This window comes from Drosophila biarmipes, chromosome 3R (assembly GCF_025231255.1).
Source record: "Drosophila biarmipes strain raj3 chromosome 3R, RU_DBia_V1.1, whole genome shotgun sequence".
Classification (NCBI taxonomy): domain Eukaryota; kingdom Metazoa; phylum Arthropoda; class Insecta; order Diptera; family Drosophilidae; genus Drosophila; species Drosophila biarmipes.
In genome coordinates, this window is record NC_066616.1 from 8,090,628 (window position 1) to 8,113,296 (window position 22,669).

At 46.3% G+C, this 22,669-nt stretch overlaps 2 protein-coding genes across 11 annotated transcripts; both read left to right on the forward strand.

The window, feature by feature from the left end:
- Nucleotides 1–2,011: 2,011 nt before the first annotated feature.
- Nucleotides 2,012–8,285, forward strand: LOC108031998 (xaa-Pro aminopeptidase 2). 3 transcript variants are annotated; one of them, XM_017105791.3, is made up of 8 exons: nucleotides 2,012–2,133; nucleotides 3,885–4,108; nucleotides 5,349–5,422; nucleotides 5,483–6,157; nucleotides 6,234–6,346; nucleotides 6,626–7,338; nucleotides 7,400–7,468; nucleotides 7,527–8,285. In XM_017105791.3, the coding sequence occupies exons 2-8, from the start codon at nucleotides 4,060–4,062 to the stop codon at nucleotides 7,934–7,936; spliced, it is 2,103 nt and encodes a 700-aa protein (XP_016961280.1). In that variant the 5' UTR covers nucleotides 2,012–2,133; nucleotides 3,885–4,059; the 3' UTR covers nucleotides 7,937–8,285. The 3 variants fall into 3 exon arrangements, with proteins under 3 accessions (XP_016961280.1, XP_016961283.1, XP_043951582.1); XM_017105794.3 differs by having other exon boundaries at nucleotides 2,024–2,133; nucleotides 3,909–4,108; XM_044095647.2 differs by lacking the exon at nucleotides 2,012–2,133 and adding an exon at nucleotides 2,148–2,351.
- Nucleotides 8,286–15,742: 7,457 nt separating this feature from the next.
- Nucleotides 15,743–22,083, forward strand: LOC108032163 (uncharacterized). 8 transcript variants are annotated; one of them, XM_044090921.2, is made up of 8 exons: nucleotides 15,743–15,894; nucleotides 16,244–16,792; nucleotides 18,126–18,489; nucleotides 18,552–18,799; nucleotides 18,979–19,797; nucleotides 19,885–20,176; nucleotides 20,237–20,517; nucleotides 20,927–22,083. In XM_044090921.2, exons 2-8 carry the CDS (start codon nucleotides 16,578–16,580, stop codon nucleotides 21,909–21,911), a joined length of 3,204 nt encoding a protein of 1,067 aa, XP_043946856.1. In that variant the 5' UTR covers nucleotides 15,743–15,894; nucleotides 16,244–16,577; the 3' UTR covers nucleotides 21,912–22,083. The 8 variants fall into 8 exon arrangements, with proteins under 8 accessions (XP_043946856.1, XP_050745010.1, XP_050745011.1 ...); XM_050889053.1 differs by having other exon boundaries at nucleotides 20,240–20,517; XM_050889054.1 differs by having other exon boundaries at nucleotides 19,927–20,176.
- Nucleotides 22,084–22,669: the final 586 nt, after the last annotated feature.

Genomic DNA, 22,669 nt, shown 5'->3' on the forward strand with positions numbered 1-22,669 from the left:
CTCTACATTTCATATATAGGAATTTGTATTATATACTATTGGTGTATTGACAATGATATTGATATTTAATTTCTGAGAGTGCCAAAGATGGTAACCTCAATTGTAGTTACTGATCGTAAAAACGTTATATAAAAGGAGACCTATAGGTAGAAAAAAACTCTCTTATGTTAAAAGGATATACTAGATATGTTCGTCTGTCCTACAAACCGCAAGTTTGTATGCTAGGTAAAAATTAAATGTATTCAACTTATCAACTTATTCCTATTGATTGACCTAAAAAAAGTAAGCCACGCCAACTCTAACTCCCACAAACGGTCAGAAGGCTTAAATGTGTCTGATGCCCACATTATAATATATTAAAATCTCGGGTAGATGGCGCTTTACATTATCGCTGTGCTCCTTATATACATTTCCATATCATATTATATCTTATGCTTAGTAACGGGTATATGATTGTCGAGGCACTCGACTTCCTTGTTTTTATTTTTGGAAGTTGAGTTTAAAAAATACAAATTATTTCAACTAAAAACTTTTTGTTAACCAGCTTTCAGTATGGCACGACGTAGCCTCTTTTATGCAACCATGCTAAAACCTATTTTTTATCACTTCAGTTGAACATTTTCTGCAAAAAGATATTGACTTGCCTTCTCTACCGTAAGGGGTAATGCAAAGTGAAGAAGCTGTTTTGTCCAATATCTTTTAAGTGCATCTTAACTTGGTAAGTAATGCCTCTCCAGCCAAGATGACAATGTTCCACAGTTTCCAAGGTTGTTAAAAGTAAAAATCCTAATTATGAATTACTTAGGCTTTTTAAGATACTTGTGATAATTTTTAACAGCCTGTTTGCGTTAGGGTGTGAAAAACCTTTGAAAAACTGTTTCATTATACATAAGAAATTTATTTTTTTTATGTATTCAGACCTTGTGATTGGTCTGAGAGCAGTTCACCTACTAGAACCCCGAGATTGGACTCCATAGAGGTTACCCAGAAATGATTTACTGGAAAACTACGTAAAAGTCACAAACCGCACGCCTAATTGCTTGTCAGGCGTATTGATCAAAAGCTTATTTGCCACTTGGCGGCAAGCTTCAAAGTCGATTTTTAATTAGTTAATAACAAATCGAGAGCAGGGCGATCCCAATGGAGAGTGCGGTGGCAGAGCGAGCTTGCCACATAATAAATAAGAGCATATTGAACTCCCACCCGCCACTCGGCACTCCCATCATTTTCCGCTTTTCATCGGAAAATCGAGTGGCTGTCTCTGTGTAAATGAGCTTAATGAGCAGCGGCAGAGTGGAGGAGGCGCTCGCTGCGTGACCGAACGAAATAAACAAAGTGATTTCCAGATTAAGAGCTCATCAGTTCGTCAGTTCGGATATGTATTTGCTTACGCGGGATTATGCAATGGCCCGCACAGTGGTCTCCGGTTTCTGGGCAATCTATAGAATCAATTTAAAAGCAATAAAATACCAATTGACAGCATCGTGTCCCAGCGATTCCATTGAAAAGAGCCGATTGCAAAACTCAAAACTCCATGGAGGGCTCAACGACGTCATTCTGGGCTCCACTCGGCTGGCTGGAATTGTAAGCCCCACAAAGTTGTCAGCCGTCCATTGTATTGCCTGGGTTTGTTGTAGGATGGGTTGGGATTGGGTTGCAGTCCATGGAAGGGCGACCACTGTGCTGCAGTTGGGAGGATGAGGAGACTTTCCCATTTCCTTCCGCACTTTTGTCTGGCGAGCGTCTAATGCTAAAGCACTCGCTCACGCGCCTTTCGCTCAGCTGTTCCGCTTTTCCTTCGCTTTTCCCTCCATTTTCCCCCGCCCCTTTCCTCGCCCTTCCCCTGCAATTATTTTCCCGATTAAACAGTCTATGCATGCAAGCCTGTGGCCTCTCTTTCCCTCTCCCTCTCTCTACCGCCATCTCTCACTCGCTCTGTGGGTGTGTGCCAGCGCTTTTTCATCTGCCACACATTTCGAAAAAAACAAAATAGCAACACCAAAGTTTTTCAGTTTGCTTGTTGCTTTGCACGCGTGCGGTTCGCTTGGATACGCTGCTCCCGCGGTTTATCACTCGGAAAATAATAGTACTAAAAGGCAGCGTGTGCTTGTTGTTCTTGCGGAACCGCCAAAGGTAGATGCTTCTGAAATTCCGCAGCTATTTCGGACAGCTGTGCAAACTCGGCGGCTCACGCTGCGTATACGCAACGTTGTCAGCACGTCACCCATACGCGCTGTGGTCCGCCCGTTATTAATGTGCAGCATTCTGCCGTGCCGTGAATGAGATGCAAATTCAAATTCAATTCCGAATCAACCAACTACAAATAGCGCAGAGAAGAAACTGGCAGATCTGTGAGTTTTCTGGCGGGGTCTTTTTTTGGCAACCCTGCCTAACCGTGTTCTTTGAGTGAGTCAGCGGCGGCAGTGAAATCGAAATAAAAAGGCGCTGCATTTTGTTTGAGAAGAAAACAAACGAGACCACCTTGCCCCCAATTCAGAAAAGAAATGTTCCCCAATTAGAAACGTAAACAAAAGGCCGAATATAACTTGCGGGCAGGTGTTGCATCCCGTGTTATTCCCCCATTTAGGGACTTTTTCTATGTGCTAGTCTAGCAGTGCATTGTGATATAACCAAGATCTGAGGGCAGTTAGCCAGTTGGCATTGGCAACGACTTGGCAGCACCAGCGTATGCAAATTGATATATGCGTTGATAACTAGAGCATCATCTCGCTGTTGGTGCCAAAGTCAAGCGTATAATTGCCAGCCGGAGGCGGATTACAGGGACATTCGCCACTTTCACATACTATAAGTACTCATATGTATGTCTATTTGTCGATGACGAGCGCCCACAACTGGCGAATTTGCTTAACTTTTATTTAATGCCATTAGTTCCGATGCCTTTCAATGGCCTTTCGCAAGCCATATTCATTGCGCTGGCTGGAAGCGCTTTTGTGGGTTGTACCATTTGTACTGTGCACTTACTTACGTTTGTGAGTGGCATGTGGGGCGTTGGATTCGCCATATCTGTCGCCAGTACCTCGACAATAAAAAGGCCACCGTACAATGGTAGTGGCAACAAATTACCTCTAATGGTCGAGTAACGCCCAGGCGGCGAAATTGTTTTTCAATCGCTCAATTGGAAATGAAGTGAATGAAACGACAGCGAAATTAAAACTATTTCTTGGTCGTTTGGAAATATGTTAATGGAAATTGCTTTGGCACACAAATGGCAAAACAATTGAGCGGACAAATAAAGTTAGTTTACTGACAATCTGTGGCACGCGATCTCTGGGGATGCTCCTTCAATCTCTATCAATCTGTTTGGAGTGCCATCTGTGGGCCTGGCAGTCAGTTTTTAATTCTTTGCCCTTTTTAGGTGCCCAAAGGGTTGGTACTCGAGTTTCAGAGACTTCCGCAGGCACCCACATCGTTTCCAGCTTGATTTCTTCGGCTCTACGCTTGGCTAATTAGTCAGCAATTAAACAAATTTGGTTAACCCTCAGAACAGCAGCCGAAACAGAATGGTTGCCAAATTGGTGCTTCCAAAAAAAGAAAGACCAAATTCAAAAGCGCCCCGCCACTGGCGGAAGTTATAAATTCCTAAACGGGCTGATATCATGGCTATTTATACATATGTCGCCTGCAGATGAGTTACTACCCCAGGGACTAGAGGTTGGTCAGACGGTGCGCGGCATATCAATTAGAAGAAAGCGCCGGGCGAGGCCATCACCCTTTGGATTGGCATTTCTGCCACGGGCCACTCCGCCCTGCAAGGCTAGGTGCAACATGTGGCACGTTGCGGTCATTAACCGGAAAAGTGCAGTCCATTCCCATTTCCATTTCCACTTTCATTACTTGCCTCTAACTCAGCTCGTTAATTGCAGCTAGTTGATTTGTTTACTCGAAAGGAGAAGGAAACTATTCGCGAAAGTGCACAGGGCAGGAAGATCTCATTCCGGCAAACACAAACAATTCCCTCACTTTCGGGCCAAGTTCCACGGACTGCGAGTACGGACTGGTACTATACATCGCGGGAATTTTTAAGTGCAAATAAAAACAATGACGACAGCCAAATGGATTTGGCGCTTGGCGCTGAGCATCTTGCTGGGTGAGTACGACCACCGATTGCCATGTTGTTCTAAGGCCGACCCAGGGCGGTGCTGATTTTATGGACTTTTGATCGATTTACGGCATTTTTGGCCGGTTTTGTAAACGAAGAATGTTTCGCACATGGCCCCAGGAACTTGAGTTCCTTGTACCACCCAGAGTTTCAGCCTTCGATTAGAAATCCCCGCCACAGTGCGTCACGAAAGTGTGCGATCGCCCATGCCAAATGGCATAATGTTTATTTTTACAAACGCAAAGTCAGCTGTGTCAACTGGATGTTTGCGTATCATTCCCCCCCATATTTTCTTATCGCATATATTTCTTTTAAATCACATAAACTAATTTCAAAGAGATGAGTATGCGGCTATTAACAAGTAAATTATTTCCCAAATATTTCCACTTAGTAAACCAGGGAAATATAAGCAAGGAAATAGCCTGAATTAGTCATGACGAAGATTGAATGCTCTTGAAAATACTTTATGATGATGGTTTACTTTTTATAGAAAATATTTGAAGGTCTCTTGAGTACGTTTTTACTGAAACCATTTTAAGTATAAAATAGCAAGCTGTATTCCCTAGTCTTTATACCCTCAATGGAACTCAACTGTTTATTTTTGCTTTTCATTTGGCCTACCATGTCGCCGGTTTTGCTCAATAAATCAATGGAATATATGTACTTATTCCCTCAGTCCAAATGGCAAACATTCGCATTCGTTCTTTCAGATAATTTAAAAAAACTTGACAAATCGTGCTAGAAAAGCTGGCCAGGATGCTGACACCCGTTCACTCACTTGTCAACTGGTCTGGGGAGATGTCTCCCTGCTTTGACATCCCAATCATCGATATATACCATATAGCAACTGCTATATGGTTCGATTGGAACCCAGACCAAGCCGGGCAGAACTTCCATTACGCATACGCAGCGTTGACTCAGGTGGTCCATTGAACGTAAAATTAAAACGAAATGTCAGGATGTCACTGTCTCACTTTTGTAAAATATACATTCTTCGCAAATTATATATAGTAAAAGCGGCGTCGCATGGCCGTTTAAATAGCGTGGGAAATTTGCCCCGCTACGTGACGCACTTGGTGCTATTTTCGAGCCGCTAGTTTGGCCATTAATAAATAAGCATAACGAAGCCAGATACTAATGGCAACAATTTAAATTTTATTCATCAACATCTTTTACGACTCGCAAATATTTTGTTTCGTGTTTTGCGGCCTCGTTGGATTGTTTGCAGTGGTGGGCCTCGTGTCGGCGGAGGTGCCAAAGGGCTATCATCGGGAGATTTGCCAGTACCGCAAGGGCAAACATGTGAGTTGGAATTCTCTGGGAATAAATATATACTTATTTACTTGTGTATTTTTTCCGAAGATCCAGCCCATGAGCGACCACCACAATCGCCTGATGGCGATGCGCAAAGAAATGAAGATTAGGGCAACGCTGCAGGGTCCCGAGATCGACGGCTACATACTGCCCTCCACGGACGAGCATCTCAACCAGGAGGTGGCGGCGCGGGATCAGAGATTACGCTACCTTTCAGGCTTCACGGGAGTGCGGGCCTTTGCTGCCGTGGCCGAAATGGGGGCAGCCATGTGGGTGGAGAACCGATATGTCCAGCAGGCCGATGGAGAGCTGGAGTGCGACTGGGAGATCTACCTGACCAGCGGGAATGTCACTGTGGCCGACTGGCTGGGCAGTAAAATTGGCTTCGATAAACGAGTGGGCGCCGATCCCCATCTGGTGCCCCACTCCCTGTGGATTGAGTGGGAGCGCCAGCTGGATAACAAGTTGCTCAAGCTGGTCAAGGTCAACACCAACCTGGTGGACCACATTTGGGGCTCCGAGCGGCCAGAGACGCCGAATAACCAGGTGATAAATGTGCACGAGAAGCGGTTCGCCGGCGAGAAGTGGCAGGACAAGGTCAAGGAGCTGAGGAGGCAACTATCGCACCTGGGCTGCGATGCCATGGTGGTCACCTCGCTGACAGAGGTAGCCTACCTGCTCAACATCCGCGGCACAGACATTCCCTTCACGCCAGTGGTGAAGGTGGGTCTACACTTTTTAATGATAATTTTAAAGAATAAATCTAAGTATGATAAACATATTTCAATGCCCCCAACAGTCGTACGCCATTGTCAGCCAAGATGAAATATTCTTCTACGTGGCTCATACGAAGATAAGCTTGGGCATAGATCTTCATCTGCACACAGATTGCTTCAATGCATATTGTGTAAAGTAAGTAGACGAAAATTACAACATTTTGTAAAAGGAAATAGTAGATTTTAATATTTTCGATTTTAAGTATACTCGTATATAACTAACATCGTATCTAATAGATACCATCTAATATATATAAATACATTTTTTTCAAATTTTTTTTTGAATTTGTTCAAATATTAATTAATAATATAATACTATAATATTATAATCAATTAATAATATATAATACTATTCTAGGAAGAGATATTTTTACAAAGGTTTCATAATATGCATACTTTTTCGTATTCGCGACAGGATCAAGGAGTACAACCAGATCTGGAGCGACATCCGCACCTACGCTCAGCTCTGGAAGCGAGTCCTTGTGTCCGCACCTTGTGTGCAGGACCCGGGCGCCTCGGAGGCCATATACTCCTCCATGCCGGGCAAAATCGTCGAATGGCACATTTCTCCTATTATCTTTATGCGGGCGCAGAAGAACTTCGTCGAGCAGGAGGGAATGAGGAGGGCGCACATACGAGATGGAGCAGCCATATGCGAGGCGTTGAGCAACCTGGAGACCAGGTTCCACACGGAGCATTGGACCGAGGAGAAGATCAAGTACGAGGTGGAGCTGTGGCGTCTCTCGCAGAAGCACGCCAAAGGCCTGTCCCTGCGAACGGTGGTGGCCTACGGAGAGCACTCCGCCCTGCCCTACTACATATCCAGCAATGTGACCAACATCGAGGTCTCCGACCAGAGCCTACTGGTCATCGAGTCCGGGGGTCAGTATCTTGAGGGCACAACGGACGTCTCGCGGACGTTTATCTTCGGAGAGCCTACGCAGGAGATGAAGAAGGCATATACGAATGTGCTGGCGGGAATTCTGCACATGGCGCACCTCACGATTCCCTCGGATCTGAAGCCCTCCAAGGTGGACGCCGTGGTGCGCACCAAGCTGTGGAGTGACATGACGGACTATCCGCAGGCTACTGGCCATGGCATTGGTTCCTTTAGCTCCGTGGAGGAACGTAAGTAGAGGTTTCCCTTTATCGGATTGCTTTTACAGATGGTTCTTCTTCCCCAAAACAGCTCCCATATCCGTTGCCTATGGCATGAACAGCAGCTTCCTCTTCAAGCAGGGCTACTTCTTCTCCAGCGGTGAGTTATCATAGTATTTTTCCCAACCACCGTCCTCTGATACTATTTTTATCTGTAGAATCTGGTTACTATAAGCGCGATGACTTCGGCGTCCGCCTGAAGAACGTGCTCGAGGTGGTGGACACCGGACACATGCATCCCACCGGAACACGCTTCCTTGCATTCCAGGACGTCACGATGGTGCCCTACGAGCCCAAGCTGATCGACCACACACTGCTCAGTGCGGCGGAGAAGCGGTTGCTGAATGAGTACAATGCCAAGATCCGAATCAATGTAGGGGACGAACTGAAGCGACTGGGCAACATGAGGGCCTTCTACTGGATGATGAACAAGACGCGACACATCCGGGAGTATCTGCCGGAGGACGAGTACCGCTCGGCGACCGGAGGATCAAGTGGTGGCCATACCATGAATCCCCTGGTGGTCCTCGGCCTACTGATCCTCCTTTCTGCGTTCCTGGAATCCTAGGGTCCAGAGTTTTTAGTGTACACTGTCTGTAATTATGTAGAATTAGTTAGCTATGCAAGTTTAAAGAGAGAATCTGGGACTAACAAGAAATCGAACCAATCAATAACTGCAATGTTTAGTATTTTAGTAACGTCATTGCGCCCTGCATCCGTTCGAAGCGCAGCCTGCCACCAAGTTCTTTGATTAGGTATAGGTACTCACTCCAACCAAATACGTAATGTGAAATGTATAAAATCTCTAAACGTAATCGACCAAAAATATGTTAAACCTGTTACATTAATACGAGCATTGTCCGTAGACTTAAGGAGTTACATTGTATATTTTTCTAAATATAATTTGGAAAGAACAACTTAATGAGTTTTTTACAAGAGTTTTACATGAAGTTATTTTGAGGGGGATCGATTTTTGTAGCATACTTTTCTGCTCATTTCTAGAGATGTGGTTGCCAGCAGTGCAGCCAATTTGTCTATTTTTCAAACAGATCTGATTTTCCGGGAATTGTCAGAAGAGCAAATGTTGTTCATTGTTTCGAAGCCTCCGTGGAGGCTTATTATGCATTTTTAAAATGTTATCTGTACGAAAAACAGATTTTCCATCAATTAGGGGGTTTTTTGGTTCACAATTTAAGAAAATTGACCAAAGCTAAATAGAAAAGGTCCTAAGTCAATGGAATTTTAGAACGATGCATGGCATAGTTATTATTATTTTTTATTTATTATTATTCTTCTGTATTTAAATCTATTTTTAAAAGTTTTTAGCTCTATAACGCTTTTAAAAGATTTAAATGTATTGCAAAAGCTGTAACCCGAGTAATAGAATACTGCCAGGTTAAGACCAAACAAAAAACAGAAAACCAAAATAGGTTGAATCTTTATATACAGGTAGATTTGGTAACTCCACTCTGGGACTAAACCGCCTCATCAAGTCAATAACCCCAATAGAATATGCTTAAAATTAATGGTAAGCTGGGATGCTAAACTGTCTTGCAGCACCTGCCAAAGTCTCAGATTAACACATTGGATATTACTCAACCTACTTGTGTTCGCAATGAGACGGTTTCTATTAAATAGTTATTCAACGAGTGTAATCCCATCTTGAAATACTTCTCAAATGGCCCCAATGGCTGTCAAATCCAGTTGAGCACCTGGCTGCCCAGGCGTGCCGCTTGGGGATTGACAAGGTCCGATCTCGAAAAGGGGTCATGGCATGCAAGGAGCCAGGCCGTTTACGGTAAATGGTATTCCATGAGCCCATCCATCTGCTAAATCCCCCAAACTAGAACAGATCGCCTGGCCCACTTTCGCCGCGCACAAAGGATTGAGATGCGTCGGGCCGTCGGAGAACCCCATCTTTTGTGGGTTGCACCAGAACCTGACACTTGTTCTGAAAGATTGACCCATTTCGCCAGCGTACCTGTTTGCTCTCCGATTATGCGATGGCCAGGCTGGACTCTGGCCCGGCTCTGACTGGATGGCATGAATATGGGCGGCGGTGGCCAAAGTTATCGACGGCCTGGATGGCCAAAACATGAATTAATTTGGCCCGGGTGCCTTGGATCGGCTGCCTCCCCTGCAGCTCCACCGTCTGTCTAACGGTGCACTCGAATATTGGCCAGAGATTTGCCTGGAGAATGGGCACGCGGCAATTTGGGCCACTGTCCACGCAGGTTTTTCCACTTTTCGGCGGCCAGAAACTGGGCCTCGAGATCGAGTCAAGGTGGACGGGCGAGGCGAATCCGACCTGACCTGCTCCAAAAAGCAAGGACTCCGTTTTGATTATGGTGACATGCTGCATGTGAGTGGGACGGTTATGGGTGTCATGCTTTTCAAAAATGATAAGCCGCAGCTACTAGTAAAATCTAGGTAAGTAATGGCAATCTTATGAAATCGTACTCCTACCGAAATATTTATAAGAACGTTGCTACCCACAAAATATTTTAAAACATATTAGCATTCTTTTTATTAATTTTTATTAAAATAAATGAATTATTATATGTTTTTTATATTTGTTTACAACAAAAGAAGGTTTCTAAAATCTACTAGTCTGATTTATGTAATAATTACAAAAGAAAAATAAAATAATACCTTTTCAAGGCAGTATATATAATATCTACAAAATACTATAATATGTATCATATAATAAACTATTATTATCACATATATTACAACGTAAATGCATTATTATTGAACAACAACAACAGTTGTTTCTTTATATTAAAATACAATTTATATGAACCCACAATAGGTTGAAAATATGTGTGTTAAAATGTCTTACATTTTGCTGTTTGCAGAAATCAATTAAGTACACATCCTTCTTTGCAGAAGGGAAGAGTTATTTAGTTAGCAAACGCGCTGTGACTGCTGCTGACTTAAGCGTGGCAAATTGGCATCATTAGTGTCGTACTTAGGATCACCAGACGCCGCAGGTTGCGACTGCCGCCTAGGCCAAACTTTTGGCTAATCCACTCCAGCTGCCAGTCGTCGTCCGTCGTCGCTTGTCAGCACTTTTGTTTGGCTTTGGTCAACTGCACGCATGCGCAGAAGCCAAAACAAAACTGGCCACTGCGCCGGCAACTTTTGTTTGCCATGTGCCCATCTCTTTCTCCACCTCTAGCTGCATCTCTTTCTTGGCCTCCGCATCTTGAGCTTGGCTCTGGGAGGCTCCAAATTGGCCTGCCGCAGTTAGTCTCGTTATTGACTTCGCGCACTCCGGTCGCTGCCTCGGCTGCTGAGTTTTCCTCCCCATTTTCTCGGCTGGAAAATGCAAATTACGAACGAACGAAAGTGTTGTCGCCTACTGAAGAATAGGAACGTGACCGAGTCATTGGGAAAATAAGCAGAATTTGTACTTTGATTGTGGGCCTGGCGAAGAAAGTCTTGCATCGCTCAAATCGAGACCAACATTTAGCAATTTAAGATTTGTCGAGTGTAAAGTGATTTTTATAATGTGATTAATGTGTCACGAAAAGGCCAAAGAAGGTAAGAATGCTATATTTGGGTCAACTATTCCTGTTCCTTCCTGTTGAATCTCCGAACTGATCCTAATTACCCCAAGAACAACATTCTCCCGGCCAAGAATGGTAAAATAAAAACTGGCCAGGGACTTCAGGTGTCTGCGTTGACAACCATATAAGCCTTGTTAGCAGAGCGGCATACGCTTATTCGATTAGCGGGATTTACGACCAACTCGGTCGGTAGCTTCTTGGGCTTCTGCCATGGCCACGACACTCGAATCAAGATCGACAGGCCATTTTTCCTGCTAAACTCGTTCAGGTTTCCACTTACATACGTATGCACCACCGGGCTTTGTCCGCTGGCCGCAATTGTTGTCCGCGCGCTTCTTTCTAGGAGGGATCTCGGCTTTTCTAGCAATTATTTTCAGATTTTCTCCTCGACGCTGGGGCTGCGTGACAGGTCCGCGGTTCAGAAACTGGAGCATCGATGCGCAGCTTATTTCAGCTGCGATGCAACTCGTTTCCACTCCTGAAGGTGGGTCACAGCCATAACTCCTCGACGGGATCCCCGAACCCCGATCGCCGATCTTCGGTTCGCAGACCCACAGACACGTCTGTTCTGCGATGGACGCGATGGATATAATCGTGCGTTGAGCCATTTCCAATCACCAGTTTACCGCTAGCGAACAATCTCTTTATCGGGACGCTAGAATGTGCTAATGAACCATTCTAATGCACTGCAGCTTGGTCCAATTGTCGGTCTTATAACAGTAGGCACTCCATCATTGTCTTAAGTTGTCAAGAAGTCTTGAAGTGCCAATTAAATATCCAGCTAAGAACAGGGCTTCGAGTTTTTCAACCGACATTATCATCACAATCTTCTTCAAAATTTAAACATTATTATTATTTGTAATTTGGTATTTGGTGAGTTGAGGTGAAATGGTATATTTTCCTGCCGTAGTGGCAGAATTTTGGCATGGTTACGCACTTCAAATTATAGGTATTTTCCACGATGGGTACAGTTGATTAACAGGCTATAAGATCCGAGTGAAAGATCAAATTAATATCATACCCAATGGCTTTTGGTTTTTTCCGCTGAACTCGTATTGTTTATTATTTCCTCGCTGGGGCGTCCAGACAATCCGTCCGAAAATAGAAACAATTACATTAATCTACAGGCAGAAGCAGCTAGCCCTTAATAAAGGCAGCGGCCTTAATGGTCAGTGGCATCGCACCTTGCAATTATGAATGGCTATAAAGAAAATCTATTTTCTCGTACCCACCGAGGAGTGCAAACTTTCCCCACAGGCGCGATAAATGACAAGAAACCAATTATCTCTGGCCAGCCAAGAATTATGATCTTATCTCGGAGGAGGAGCGCACAAAGCGCACAGTTAGCCAACAATCAGATGGTGTCAATGCGGGTACTTAAGCCCAGCTCGGCTCCCGTTTCTAGGGTTGGTGAAGATCAGGCTGCGGAAAGCTGACCCACAAAGCACGCGCCATTTGACCCGGGCACAGCTGACCAAGTTAAACTAAGGCTATTTAGCACCCGCTCCAGCGAGAAGAACGTTGTTGAAGGGGCCAATTAAAACTTCGACCGGTGCCATAAAACATTTCGAGCTGCGAAGAATTTCCATCAGAATTTTCATGAAGGCCCGAATTAGGGGCCTCAAGCCACGGACTGTGGCCGTGTGGTATGCAAATGCAAATGCTTATGGCAATTTATGGCGCAGAGTTCATGAGCAGCGCCTCGCGTCACGCTCTTTTGGGCAATTTCTTTGTCGGATTTCATTATCTACGCCGTAATGCGCCTCACCTTCTCCTTATAGACGGCATTGCCAGGGGCATTGTTCGGTAAAGTGTCCATAACGCCGCCTGTCCAAAAGATGTTCATGCCTAGCCTCAATTTATCAGGAGTTTATGATACATATGGGAAAACTTTTTTTTTCACAACTGATGGTGACCCTCTTTGGTAATTACTTATTACCAAATATTATGGAACTTAGGAAGAAGATTGGATTTAGAATTTTTAAGCAATACTTTTCTGGGGGATATGAGAGGACCATAGATAGATTTTGAAGTAAGCAAGGCGAGTTATTATTTAAGCAGGGAAATCCAATTAAAGTTACATTAATGAAATCTCAAGAACCATGCTCCTAAAATGTAATATTTGATATATTCTTAACCAAGTGCCAAGATCCCCAGCAATATTTTCTAAAAGATACATAAGATCCGCCGAAGAAAGACATAAAAGTGAGCAAAACGAGTGACAGTACAAACAGGGAAACCACTAACCCAATGCCAGTTGCCAACTGTCTTACATCTTAATGAGCAGCCGGGATTGGCAGTCCCCACCTCGAAGGGTCAGTGGTCGTGATCTTGGTCGAGTCACGTAGCCAGATCGTAAAGCAAAGTGACCAAGTGCCTGTGCAAATTTTACAAAGGGGATTAAAAGCGCGAAATTAATTTCTTTTTAACCACCCGCTGTATCAAAACCACACCGCTCCGGCTCGTGAAAAGTGAATCGCTATTGTGGGCTGGCTGGGCTGTGGAGAGGGGGAGGCGAGAAATGGCGTAATGAGTAGCACAATGTGACAATTGTCGTGTATTTTTCAAGACTCATTTCGGATTCGGGTTCGTGACGCAACGCCGGGCGGAGGCTAATGAATGAATGGCTGCAGTCTCATGGAGTAGGGCACTCCGAATGGGGAAAACATCTCGGAGCCGCGATTCTACAAAGAAAGTCTCGCAGAGCGATTATGTCTGGGCCAAGGCAGGGAAAGTCACGAAACTTTAATTGCGCAATGTTTTTGTGTAAATGATTTGAATAATGTGCAGAACTTGTCCACTCGCGCTGCTCGCTACACTGGGCCAAAATGTTCTCAGCCCGGCTGTTCACTCTTTACAGCCACTTTGGGGAGCACTTGGGCGACGGCATTTTCTCTCAGTGTCTGCGCATGTCAGATACGCAGTGCTGGGCACAAGACGAGCGCGAAGGAATCAAGCGTATCTCTCGGAGCACCCAACTTCTGCGCCAACCCCCCGGTTGTATCTCCGCTCTATCTGTATCTTCAAGCTTGCCTGCCTTCGCCGGGCCGGCGCTGAGCAAAAATACGACTAATTTCTGAAATAGCTGCCACTGCAGATACGAGCAGCTCAAGAAACCTTAAAACAAACGCCGAAACAGAAACACAGCCTGGTAAATTGAATAGAGAAAGTGATGATCACGGTAGTACGATGTTGCTCGTATTTGTTAAATAAATCACATCACCCATCAACACCACCCCGTCGAATGCGTATGCGCATGCGTGCAGTTAACGGTTTAAGCTACCGAATAAAAATTCTCTGAAGAGTAAAAGCGTGGTCACACAAAGGAAAATTCTACCTAACAAGCCCAAAACCGTTGAAAGGAAAATGAAAACACAAAGGTTCGGGTTCTTTGCATTGAAAACGAAATCCAAGTTCTTCGCTATCAGCTGTCGAACATCTTATTCAACCGTTTTCCCCTGGAGACCCATAAAAACGGAACCAGACTCAGGTCGAAGGGTCCGGGTCTAGCAACCCCATTAAACCAGTAAAAGCTATCTGGCCAGGCTCTGTACAATAAAGGGCAATTAGTTCGCTTTGCATTTCCTATTGTCTCACCTGGACCACATTTAATTACGTGTTACTGTTACTCATGAATAAACCGGGTCCGAAAGAGTTGTCAACACTCGAGAAACAAGCGCACGCCGATCAAAGGCCGTCAAAATTAAAATCTAAAATGGAAAAAGGAAAGTTTGATGTAAACACAGAGATAGATCTTTACGGCGGCTGGCCCAAAAGCTTTTATTAGTGAAATGGAAACGGAGTTTTTAATTGAAACCATCTTGAATTACGATCGCCGGTAATGTGCTACAGGTTGATTTCATTACAGAGGCCCGGGCGGAGATCGTAAAACATTCCAAGCATATCAGTACTCACTCTGCATAATACAATCTGTATAAAAACAGCCTGTGGTTTTTGTCCAATTCTAATTTGCACTTTTAAAATGCAAATTCGAGATCAACCATATAATGGCTCTGCATGCATGCGAATTATTACGCTTATTACCAGGAGCTAGTCTTCTTTAGGGGGTCTTTCCTCCATTCTTGACCAAGCTATTCTCGATTTCCAACTGCGCCCAGGCGATTTCAGCTCGGCTCAAGTGAAAAATTAAATGCATTTTACGATGGAACGAAAGAGGCCGCGGGCAGCTCCAATTATCGTAAGACTTGACCACGGTCATTGATTTCGAAAATGCCTTCACTGCTCTGCAGCCCTGCGGCTTCCTCTGCACTCCACTCCGAAATCGCCTAAACCGTCACAGCTTCTGCGCTTGCGCAAATGGCAAAACCTGGGCCACCGGCGTTTCGGAGACCCACTCGAGCTGGCGACACTGGCTTTAATTGCAATTCGCCCGCCGGTCCTCATTTGTGGGAGACTGACATTGGTTTCCCAAAGCCCCATAGTGCATTGCCCAAATCACTTTGCGACACTCAAATGGTTTGTATGCAAATGTCGGCTAAACACATAATGCTCCGCATATTGGGCAAGTTATGAGGGCAGTCGAAAGGCCAGGCATTCGTCTCCATCGATTTGGCTACAATCAAATGCCATATTCCCTGTCCCAAACACCACGCACCGTATTCCGCGATTCACAGTCAGTTGCGGTGGGGCATTCTCATTGTGCCCCCACTGCCCACTTACGCCAGAGATGATATTGTTGGGGGTCCGCTCTTTCTTTCATTTTTCTCTGGCCTGGGCTCTTTTTCCATCCAACTTCTTCGACGTTTCGAGCTCGTTTCAGTCGCCGTGTGGCATTCAACGAACTCGGACGGATCGCCCGGCTTCGGAGCCCAGTTAGAGCACTTGGATACACATTTGGATTACCAAAAGTCGAAGCAGCATTGACCGGGTTGGGTGGTGATTCGAAGTGACTACGAGATGTGGTGCAGTGGAGTTGAAGTTCAATAAGGCACAAGTAAATGGCATTTTGAAATTGGCTCATTCGAGTGTGTGTGCTTGTGTGCTTTATGTGGCATTTGCTAATTACCGCGAATATCTCTGCAGTGAAAGTATCTCATAGATACATAGATGCAGCCTTGTGCGTTCGCGAATAGCCAACATTTTTCCGATACAACCATTGCATTTTAGTCTACAATTTATCAGACGAAACAGTGTAACAACTGGAAATACGAAAAACCAAAAACTATCATATATTATTAATAACGATTTTGCAATAGCTTTTCCTACTCGTGAATGGTCGGTTACGGGGTCTGTGCCTTAATCTAATAATGCTAAAGTCTGTCGGTTTTTGGTCTTGCTTGCAGCTAATTAATGAGCCGGCTCCAGTGCGATGATTGAATGATGGCCCCAGCGGAGCACGCCATGCAACACCTAACCGTGGTACTCACATCCATGCAAAGCCCTATGCAAAATGTGTGAGGCCGAGGCTCGTGTGATTCGCTAACATGCTGGAAATTAACGTACATTGCGCCTAAACGGATTGCATTCGCCGCTAATTGCCCACAAATTAAAAATAGTAAAAAAGGCAAAACAGAAAATAGTAAGACAGTGAAACAGTGAATTGCAAAGAGCGATTTGCATCCGCAGCTGCGGCATTCCGCGAGTGTTTAGCACGTCCAGCCCCCCGGGAGGAGGAGGATGGTCACCTGCACGGTGGACTCCCAAAGCGCGGTGGCTGTGCCCAAAATGAATCCGGTCCGGACCCGCGGAAAGCCCACCGCCGGCGGCAGCAACAGCAACAGCAATTCTTCCGGCTTTCGGCTCCTGGACGGCGACCAGCTCGAAAACAATTCGAGTGTCAGCCCCAACTCGATCTACAAACTGAAGATCGATCTCATGTTCGACGATTCCAGGTGAGTTTGGGGCCCTCACTTCGGGGTGGTGAAACTTTGTAATTGGGAGCAAATAGCCCGGGGAGGTGTGTTTTGGCTGGCCATTAGCCTCGCTCTCCATCTCTGGGCCAAAACAAATCAATTAGCCAGCACTCTCATTTCCACTGACCACCCAACACTTTCGTTCTCGAAACCGTAGTCGAGACCCAAAGATTCAGATACAGAAACAAGCGCAGAGAGATATTTCGTTTACCGTTCGCCGCATTTCCATAACCAACGAAAAATACTGTTAGCTCCAAAATTAAAAACCATATTGTCCGATGGAGGCGATGGGGGAATCTGGAGATTGAGCGACACTTGCTCTTTGAATAAAACCCCATCGCTGACACACATTCGCAGGCGACGAACTACTTAATTGATTGAGAAAGAAAACCAAGAGCCCCTCTGCAGACCCCACCAGTCCCCAAGCCACACTCCACTCATCTTCATTCCCATTCAAAACTCTCGACGGCCGAAAGACGTTCTATGGAAATAGCATTTCCGATTTTATGTCAACTAGCGGTAAACAAATGGCTCGAATTGGGAACACCTTAAGCTGCATTCGGCCACTGGCCGCCAAGGCGCCTCCATCTTAGGCACCTCTCTGTATGCCTTCCCCTGGGCACCAGAGAATCCCCCGGGTTCTGACCTCCTCAGCCAATTCAGGATGTGGCCAATTCGGCCTCCAGCCGACGGGTTCACAGGTATCACATAGTCAAACTCAAACTCCGCTGCGAGTCGAATATGCTAATCTCAGTTTGCTTTTGCGTTAATCAGTCAAACTTTCACAAAAATGGAACCGTTTTGTCGTCTTAGGCACCAAAAGTGTTGACTGGAGAGCGGGTAATAAAATAAAAAGTTGTATCCATCAAGTTTTTGATCTAATCGATGATCTAGGTGACATTCTAAATTATGTGGTTCAGGAAATTTAAGAAGACGTGGGCTATTCAAACTAGAGGTTTTCGGCTATAAAAATGGTATCGTGTGGTATTTGATTAGAAATGTAGTTTTACGAGTCAGGAAATTCCTTAGAAATCATTAAAGAATTCAGTTTGTTAAGGAACGTCTTGGGGAGCAGATTTACGCTTTGAGGAACTGGGTTTTGTAGGTGACTTATAGCGAGCTTTCAGTTAAGTAAAGCACTCAAATAAAATTGATTTGAAATTTGGTTGAGCTGTAATAACATTAATAACTTTACGCGATGGTTAGAAATTTATAAAGACACCTTCCAAAATATATATAATATTATTGAGTGTAAATAGTGTGGTATAGTTTTAGGATTACTTAGTAACATATTGCCCATCCCCCAATCCAGATCCATGCGAAGCAGCCGCCTCGACGATCCCCGGGGATCGCATCGCACCCGCTCCATCATCATGTATGGGCGCAGTGAGTTGGCCAGCACGTCGGGGGACACGCCCCGCTCCCTCAGCAGCTTCCTGCAGGATAACGTGCAGTCAACCAAGGTGCTGGCCGAGGCGGCCAAGAAGGACGTGCAGCGGATCAGCAACAGTGTGCAGGCCCAGATCGAGCAGATGTTCACGGACGTGGCCAAGGACGCGACCAGCAGCTTCGAGGTTACCTGCCTGGGATCGCTGCCGCTGAAGGACAAGGTGACCAGTCTGCAGGGTCTGCAGGAGCCACTGCGCCAGCTGTACCTCAGCGAGGTGGCCAAGAAGGTAGGATTGGACCCTCTAAGCTTGGAGTTATCTTCCTAAGTAACCATAATTCCATTACCCAGCAGAAGCTCAACTCTGGATCGCTGGATATCTGTGCCACCGGTCTGAGGGTGAAGATCAGCGCCCTGGCCATCGCAAGTGGAGCTGGTGCTCCGGATGAGAGCGAGGCCCACATCACGCCCTTTCACAACATTGCCGTTTGGTCGGCGGTGAAGTTCGTCATATCGGACGATGATGGTGGCGCCGCCTTTCTGCCCCTGATCACCGATCCCGAGAACATCGACAAGACTGCCCTCTTCCAGCCACTGAGGTGAGTTACCTATTTAAAATAAAGGAACATAATAAAGGGTTTTAATTTATAAAATATTGTTCTCTAAAAACTGAGTCATGTTACCCACCTTAAATGTTGAAATAAAAACCCTTATAAGAAAACAGAAATGTTTTACAAATATATATCTGTTGCATTAATTTCCCATACCAACCCTGCAGCTCCAGCGAGAAGCTGGCGGTGGAGCACAGCATCCATGTGCACGCGCCCATCTTCGCGGTGGTAATGCGCTCGGCCAGCTCTCCCAAGATGCTCGAGTGTCATGGATTCATCTGCAAGAGCACCGAGGACGCCATCGTCATCGCGGCCACGCTCTACCAGAGCCTGATGGCCCACGTAAGCACCAGTTCGCGGCGGAGCACCCAGCGGAGGGCTCCGCGCCAGCAGAACGGGGTCAGCTGCATCAGCATTGCCAGTAGTTCAGCCTTGGCCAGCTCGAACTATCTGTCCCGCTCCCAGATCATCCCCAGTGCGTCTGGGAGGCGCAGCTCCTTCAGGGGGAGCACTAGTGGTGGTGGTGCTCCATCCAGATCTGGACGAAAGAAGCGGGTGTCCAATAGCTCCCTGAGCTCCCACAGTAATGTGATCAACGAGACTGCGGAGCTGGAAACCTCGACGGAAGAACGCAGGCGCAAGTCGCACAAGTCCAAGCGGGCTCCTCCAGTTCCCAGCACGGTCCCTGGTTCTGGGGCTCACCGGAATGCAGGCGGAGGTGGAGGAGGACCGTCCAGGAGTGGCAGCATAGTGTGCGGCAATGGTCACGTGAACCGGCTGCACCAGAGCGCGCATCCTGGCAAGAAGTCTTCAGAACCACCAGCGGTATGCGGCGATGTGGCTCCCGCCAACGGAGACATCCTCACAAGGGTGGCCATTCCCAGATCTGGCAGCTTCCTCAACACCGGAGGATTGACCCGTTATAAATCCCGGGCGGCGAGACGCCATTCCGGCAAACTGGGCGGTGGAGGCGGCGGCGGAGGAGGGTGAGTATTGCCACCGAACTGGGGGACAGATGCAGTGCATCTGGCCCTGGGCACGGGCGGCAGTCTTTTTGCAATTCGGGGGAGAAGGTTTGGCCTGGTTGATTGGCATCGCTTGAATTGTGCTTCTAGTTCCCCACTTGGTTTCAGCGAACTGTTTAACGAATTTCGCCTGCACGAGAACCTCCACTCGCTGGACGACATCCTGTACGCCATCATCGACGCCGACGGCATGTCCTTCAACGACCTGAAGCCCATCTACAAGGAGTTCCTGCTCAAGCTTGCCGTCACGCTCACCCAGGACGAGCTCTTCCAGCGCTCCAAGAACATAATGCGGCGCCAAAAGAAGAAGAAACAAAAGCGCAGCGGGAATGGATCGCTGGTGGGTCACCTTGGCACAGTTAATCCGCAGCCACAGCATTTTATTTTATATCTTCCTTAGAAGAAGAGCAGCTTCTTCGGCACCAAGAGTCTGAAGAAGGTCTTCCAGCTGGGCCAGTTCCGTTCGTGCCGCGGCAAGCTGACCAAGCCGGCGGCGAAGGAGTCCACCCCGAATAAAGAACGCAAGCGGCAGATCAGTCCGCCCATCATCATCGGACCGCCCATCACCCACAGCCACGTCCAGCAGCAGCACCAGCGGAATAGGGCGGCCACCAGTGGCTCGGACGTCTCCGTGGTGCGGAACGAGCACACCCAGGGACTCAACCGCAACAGCAGCAGTGGGTATGTTTCTGCTAACAAGTATTTATATGGTATGGATTCATATAAATATTAAAACATAGGGCTTGGTGATAATATATACCTAACAAGCTAAATAACTCTAAAAGGTTTATAACTCGCAACATTATCCACAAAGAAGGAATTTTATGGCTTAAGTCTATAAAAGTATTTTAAGTCATGGAGACCTTAACTTTTTAAGAATTAGTTTGGAGGGTACTGCTTTCTAAGTTTACAGAGGGTTCGATTTCATTAAATTTGGGTTAACAAATAACTAGTTTCATGGATTTTATTTAAGAAATCTCTTGACGGAATCCAAATGAAAATGTTTACATAACACCCTAACTATTTTTTATCTCATAAAATATATTCTAACGTTTTCCACCAGCGGAACTAATTACCCAATCCCCCGCAGATACGTTTCCTGCTCGGAGTGCAGCTACGACTCCGAGTCCTGTGCCTGTGCCTCCGCCGATCGCTGCTACTGCAGCCTGCGCACGGAGCACCTGAACCACAAGCTGCGTCAGAAGAACGAGCGCAACATGGCCCTGGCCACGCCCACCAGGAAGCCCGCCAACGGCAGTGCCTTGCCCCAAAATGTTGTAGGAACCACCGGCACCAACCGGCATTCGCTGATCTCTTGCCGCTCCGACGACAAGTGCTACTGCTCCATGGTGGAGGAGGAGCCGCCCAGCTCAATGGAGCGGGACTCGGCCAACAACACGCACACGGAGACCACCACGTCCTGCGACTCGGACAGCTGTGTGAGCGCCAGCAAGTGCTACTGCAAGCGGACCCATCGTCGCCAGCGATCCTCGGCAGCGGCGGCCATCAGCGAGGACTCCCTGTCGCAGCAGCAGCGCAAATCCCGGCCAGGAAACGCCGCAGCTGGAGCGGCACGCAAGGGCAAGCCCTCGGAGAAGCTGGGCCTGGACTATGAGCTCTTCAGCATCAACGGAAGTGGGCAGCCAGTGCAGCCCCATGAGGCACTCAGCGTGAAGAAGAGCGTGGAGGCGGCGGCGGTGTTCGCGGACATGAAGCTCAGCCAGACGACGGACATCAAGAGCCTGTGCCCGCCAAAGGGACCAGGCTCACGAGTGAGCAACGGCAGCTGCCGATCACACGCCTCCTCCAGGAGGTCCTCGTACCGCACCCGCGAGTCCTTCAGCACGGATCGCTTGGGGAGCGGAGGACTGCCGCTGCCAATGCCCCTAAACAAGGGCATGGGCTTGAGCGGAGTGGGCGGCGGGAGCGCCGACAACCTGCTGGCCAACATCAAGGCCATGGAGGCCAGGGCCGCCTCCATTCGCAGCAGCGCCAGCAGGAGCCGCATGGGCAGCTATCAGTCCATGAGGGCGGTCAGCGCCTCCCTGGAGGACTCGCTGGGGTACTTGCCATAGACCAGGATGTGGGATCCGACTCGTTGCGTTACGATGTACATAGCTCATAAGATTACACCTAAATGATATACTTATATACTCCTAAACTTATAATCCCTATTAAGGCTTATGTTTCCCAAGACGATTGTCGCGATTTTCAAATATTAGTGACTAATTATCTTGAGAAACGTAATCATGTTTAGCTTTAAGTACCTCCTATAGAACTTCCAGTGTGAATTTATCTCTAAGATCCTATCCGTAGAAATCGAGGTGCAATATGAAGACCAACCATTTGGGGAAACACGAGTCCCGCTTAATTAAAGCAGTGCAATATTTATAACTAATATTAAAAATAAAGACTATTTCTTATATACTCAGATTAATGTCTCAGTTTCTAGAAATCTATTATGTAAATGTGGAGGAAGACTTGGCGATTTACTAGTTCCAACTAGGAAACAGTGATTTGGGAAATTCAAGGAAAATATGCAATTCATTCAGCTCATATGATGTACAGTGAATACTGATAAGAACTTCTAACTTAGAAGATACCCCATAAATAACGAAAAGACTCGTAAAGGGTCTACTGTGAATGGATTTAAAAATACCAACGATAAGATATTTATTAATCTTATGCAACTAGTAATACTTTATGGTTCACAATTATTAAAAAGTTATTTAAACAACCATTCATTATTGGCACTAAATAAACTTTAGTAAGAATAACCGAAACGATCTAGAAATGTCCCCACATATTACCCTTGAGATATCACTGTAACCCG

Coding starts and splice junctions, on each gene's coding strand:
- LOC108032163 (XM_044090921.2), top strand. CDS start 16,578: ATGGTCACCTGCACGGTGGACTCCCAAAGCGCGGTGGCTGTGCCCAAA. Junction 18,490..18,551: donor TCAGCGAGGTGGCCAAGAAG/GTAGGATTGGAC, acceptor TCCATTACCCAG/CAGAAGCTCAACTCTGGATC. Junction 20,518..20,926: donor AACCGCAACAGCAGCAGTGG/GTATGTTTCTGC, acceptor AATCCCCCGCAG/ATACGTTTCCTGCTCGGAGT.
- LOC108031998 (XM_017105791.3), top strand. CDS start 4,060: ATGACGACAGCCAAATGGATTTGGCGCTTGGCGCTGAGCATCTTGCTG. Junction 6,158..6,233: donor CCTTCACGCCAGTGGTGAAG/GTGGGTCTACAC, acceptor TGCCCCCAACAG/TCGTACGCCATTGTCAGCCA. Junction 7,339..7,399: donor CTTTAGCTCCGTGGAGGAAC/GTAAGTAGAGGT, acceptor TCCCCAAAACAG/CTCCCATATCCGTTGCCTAT.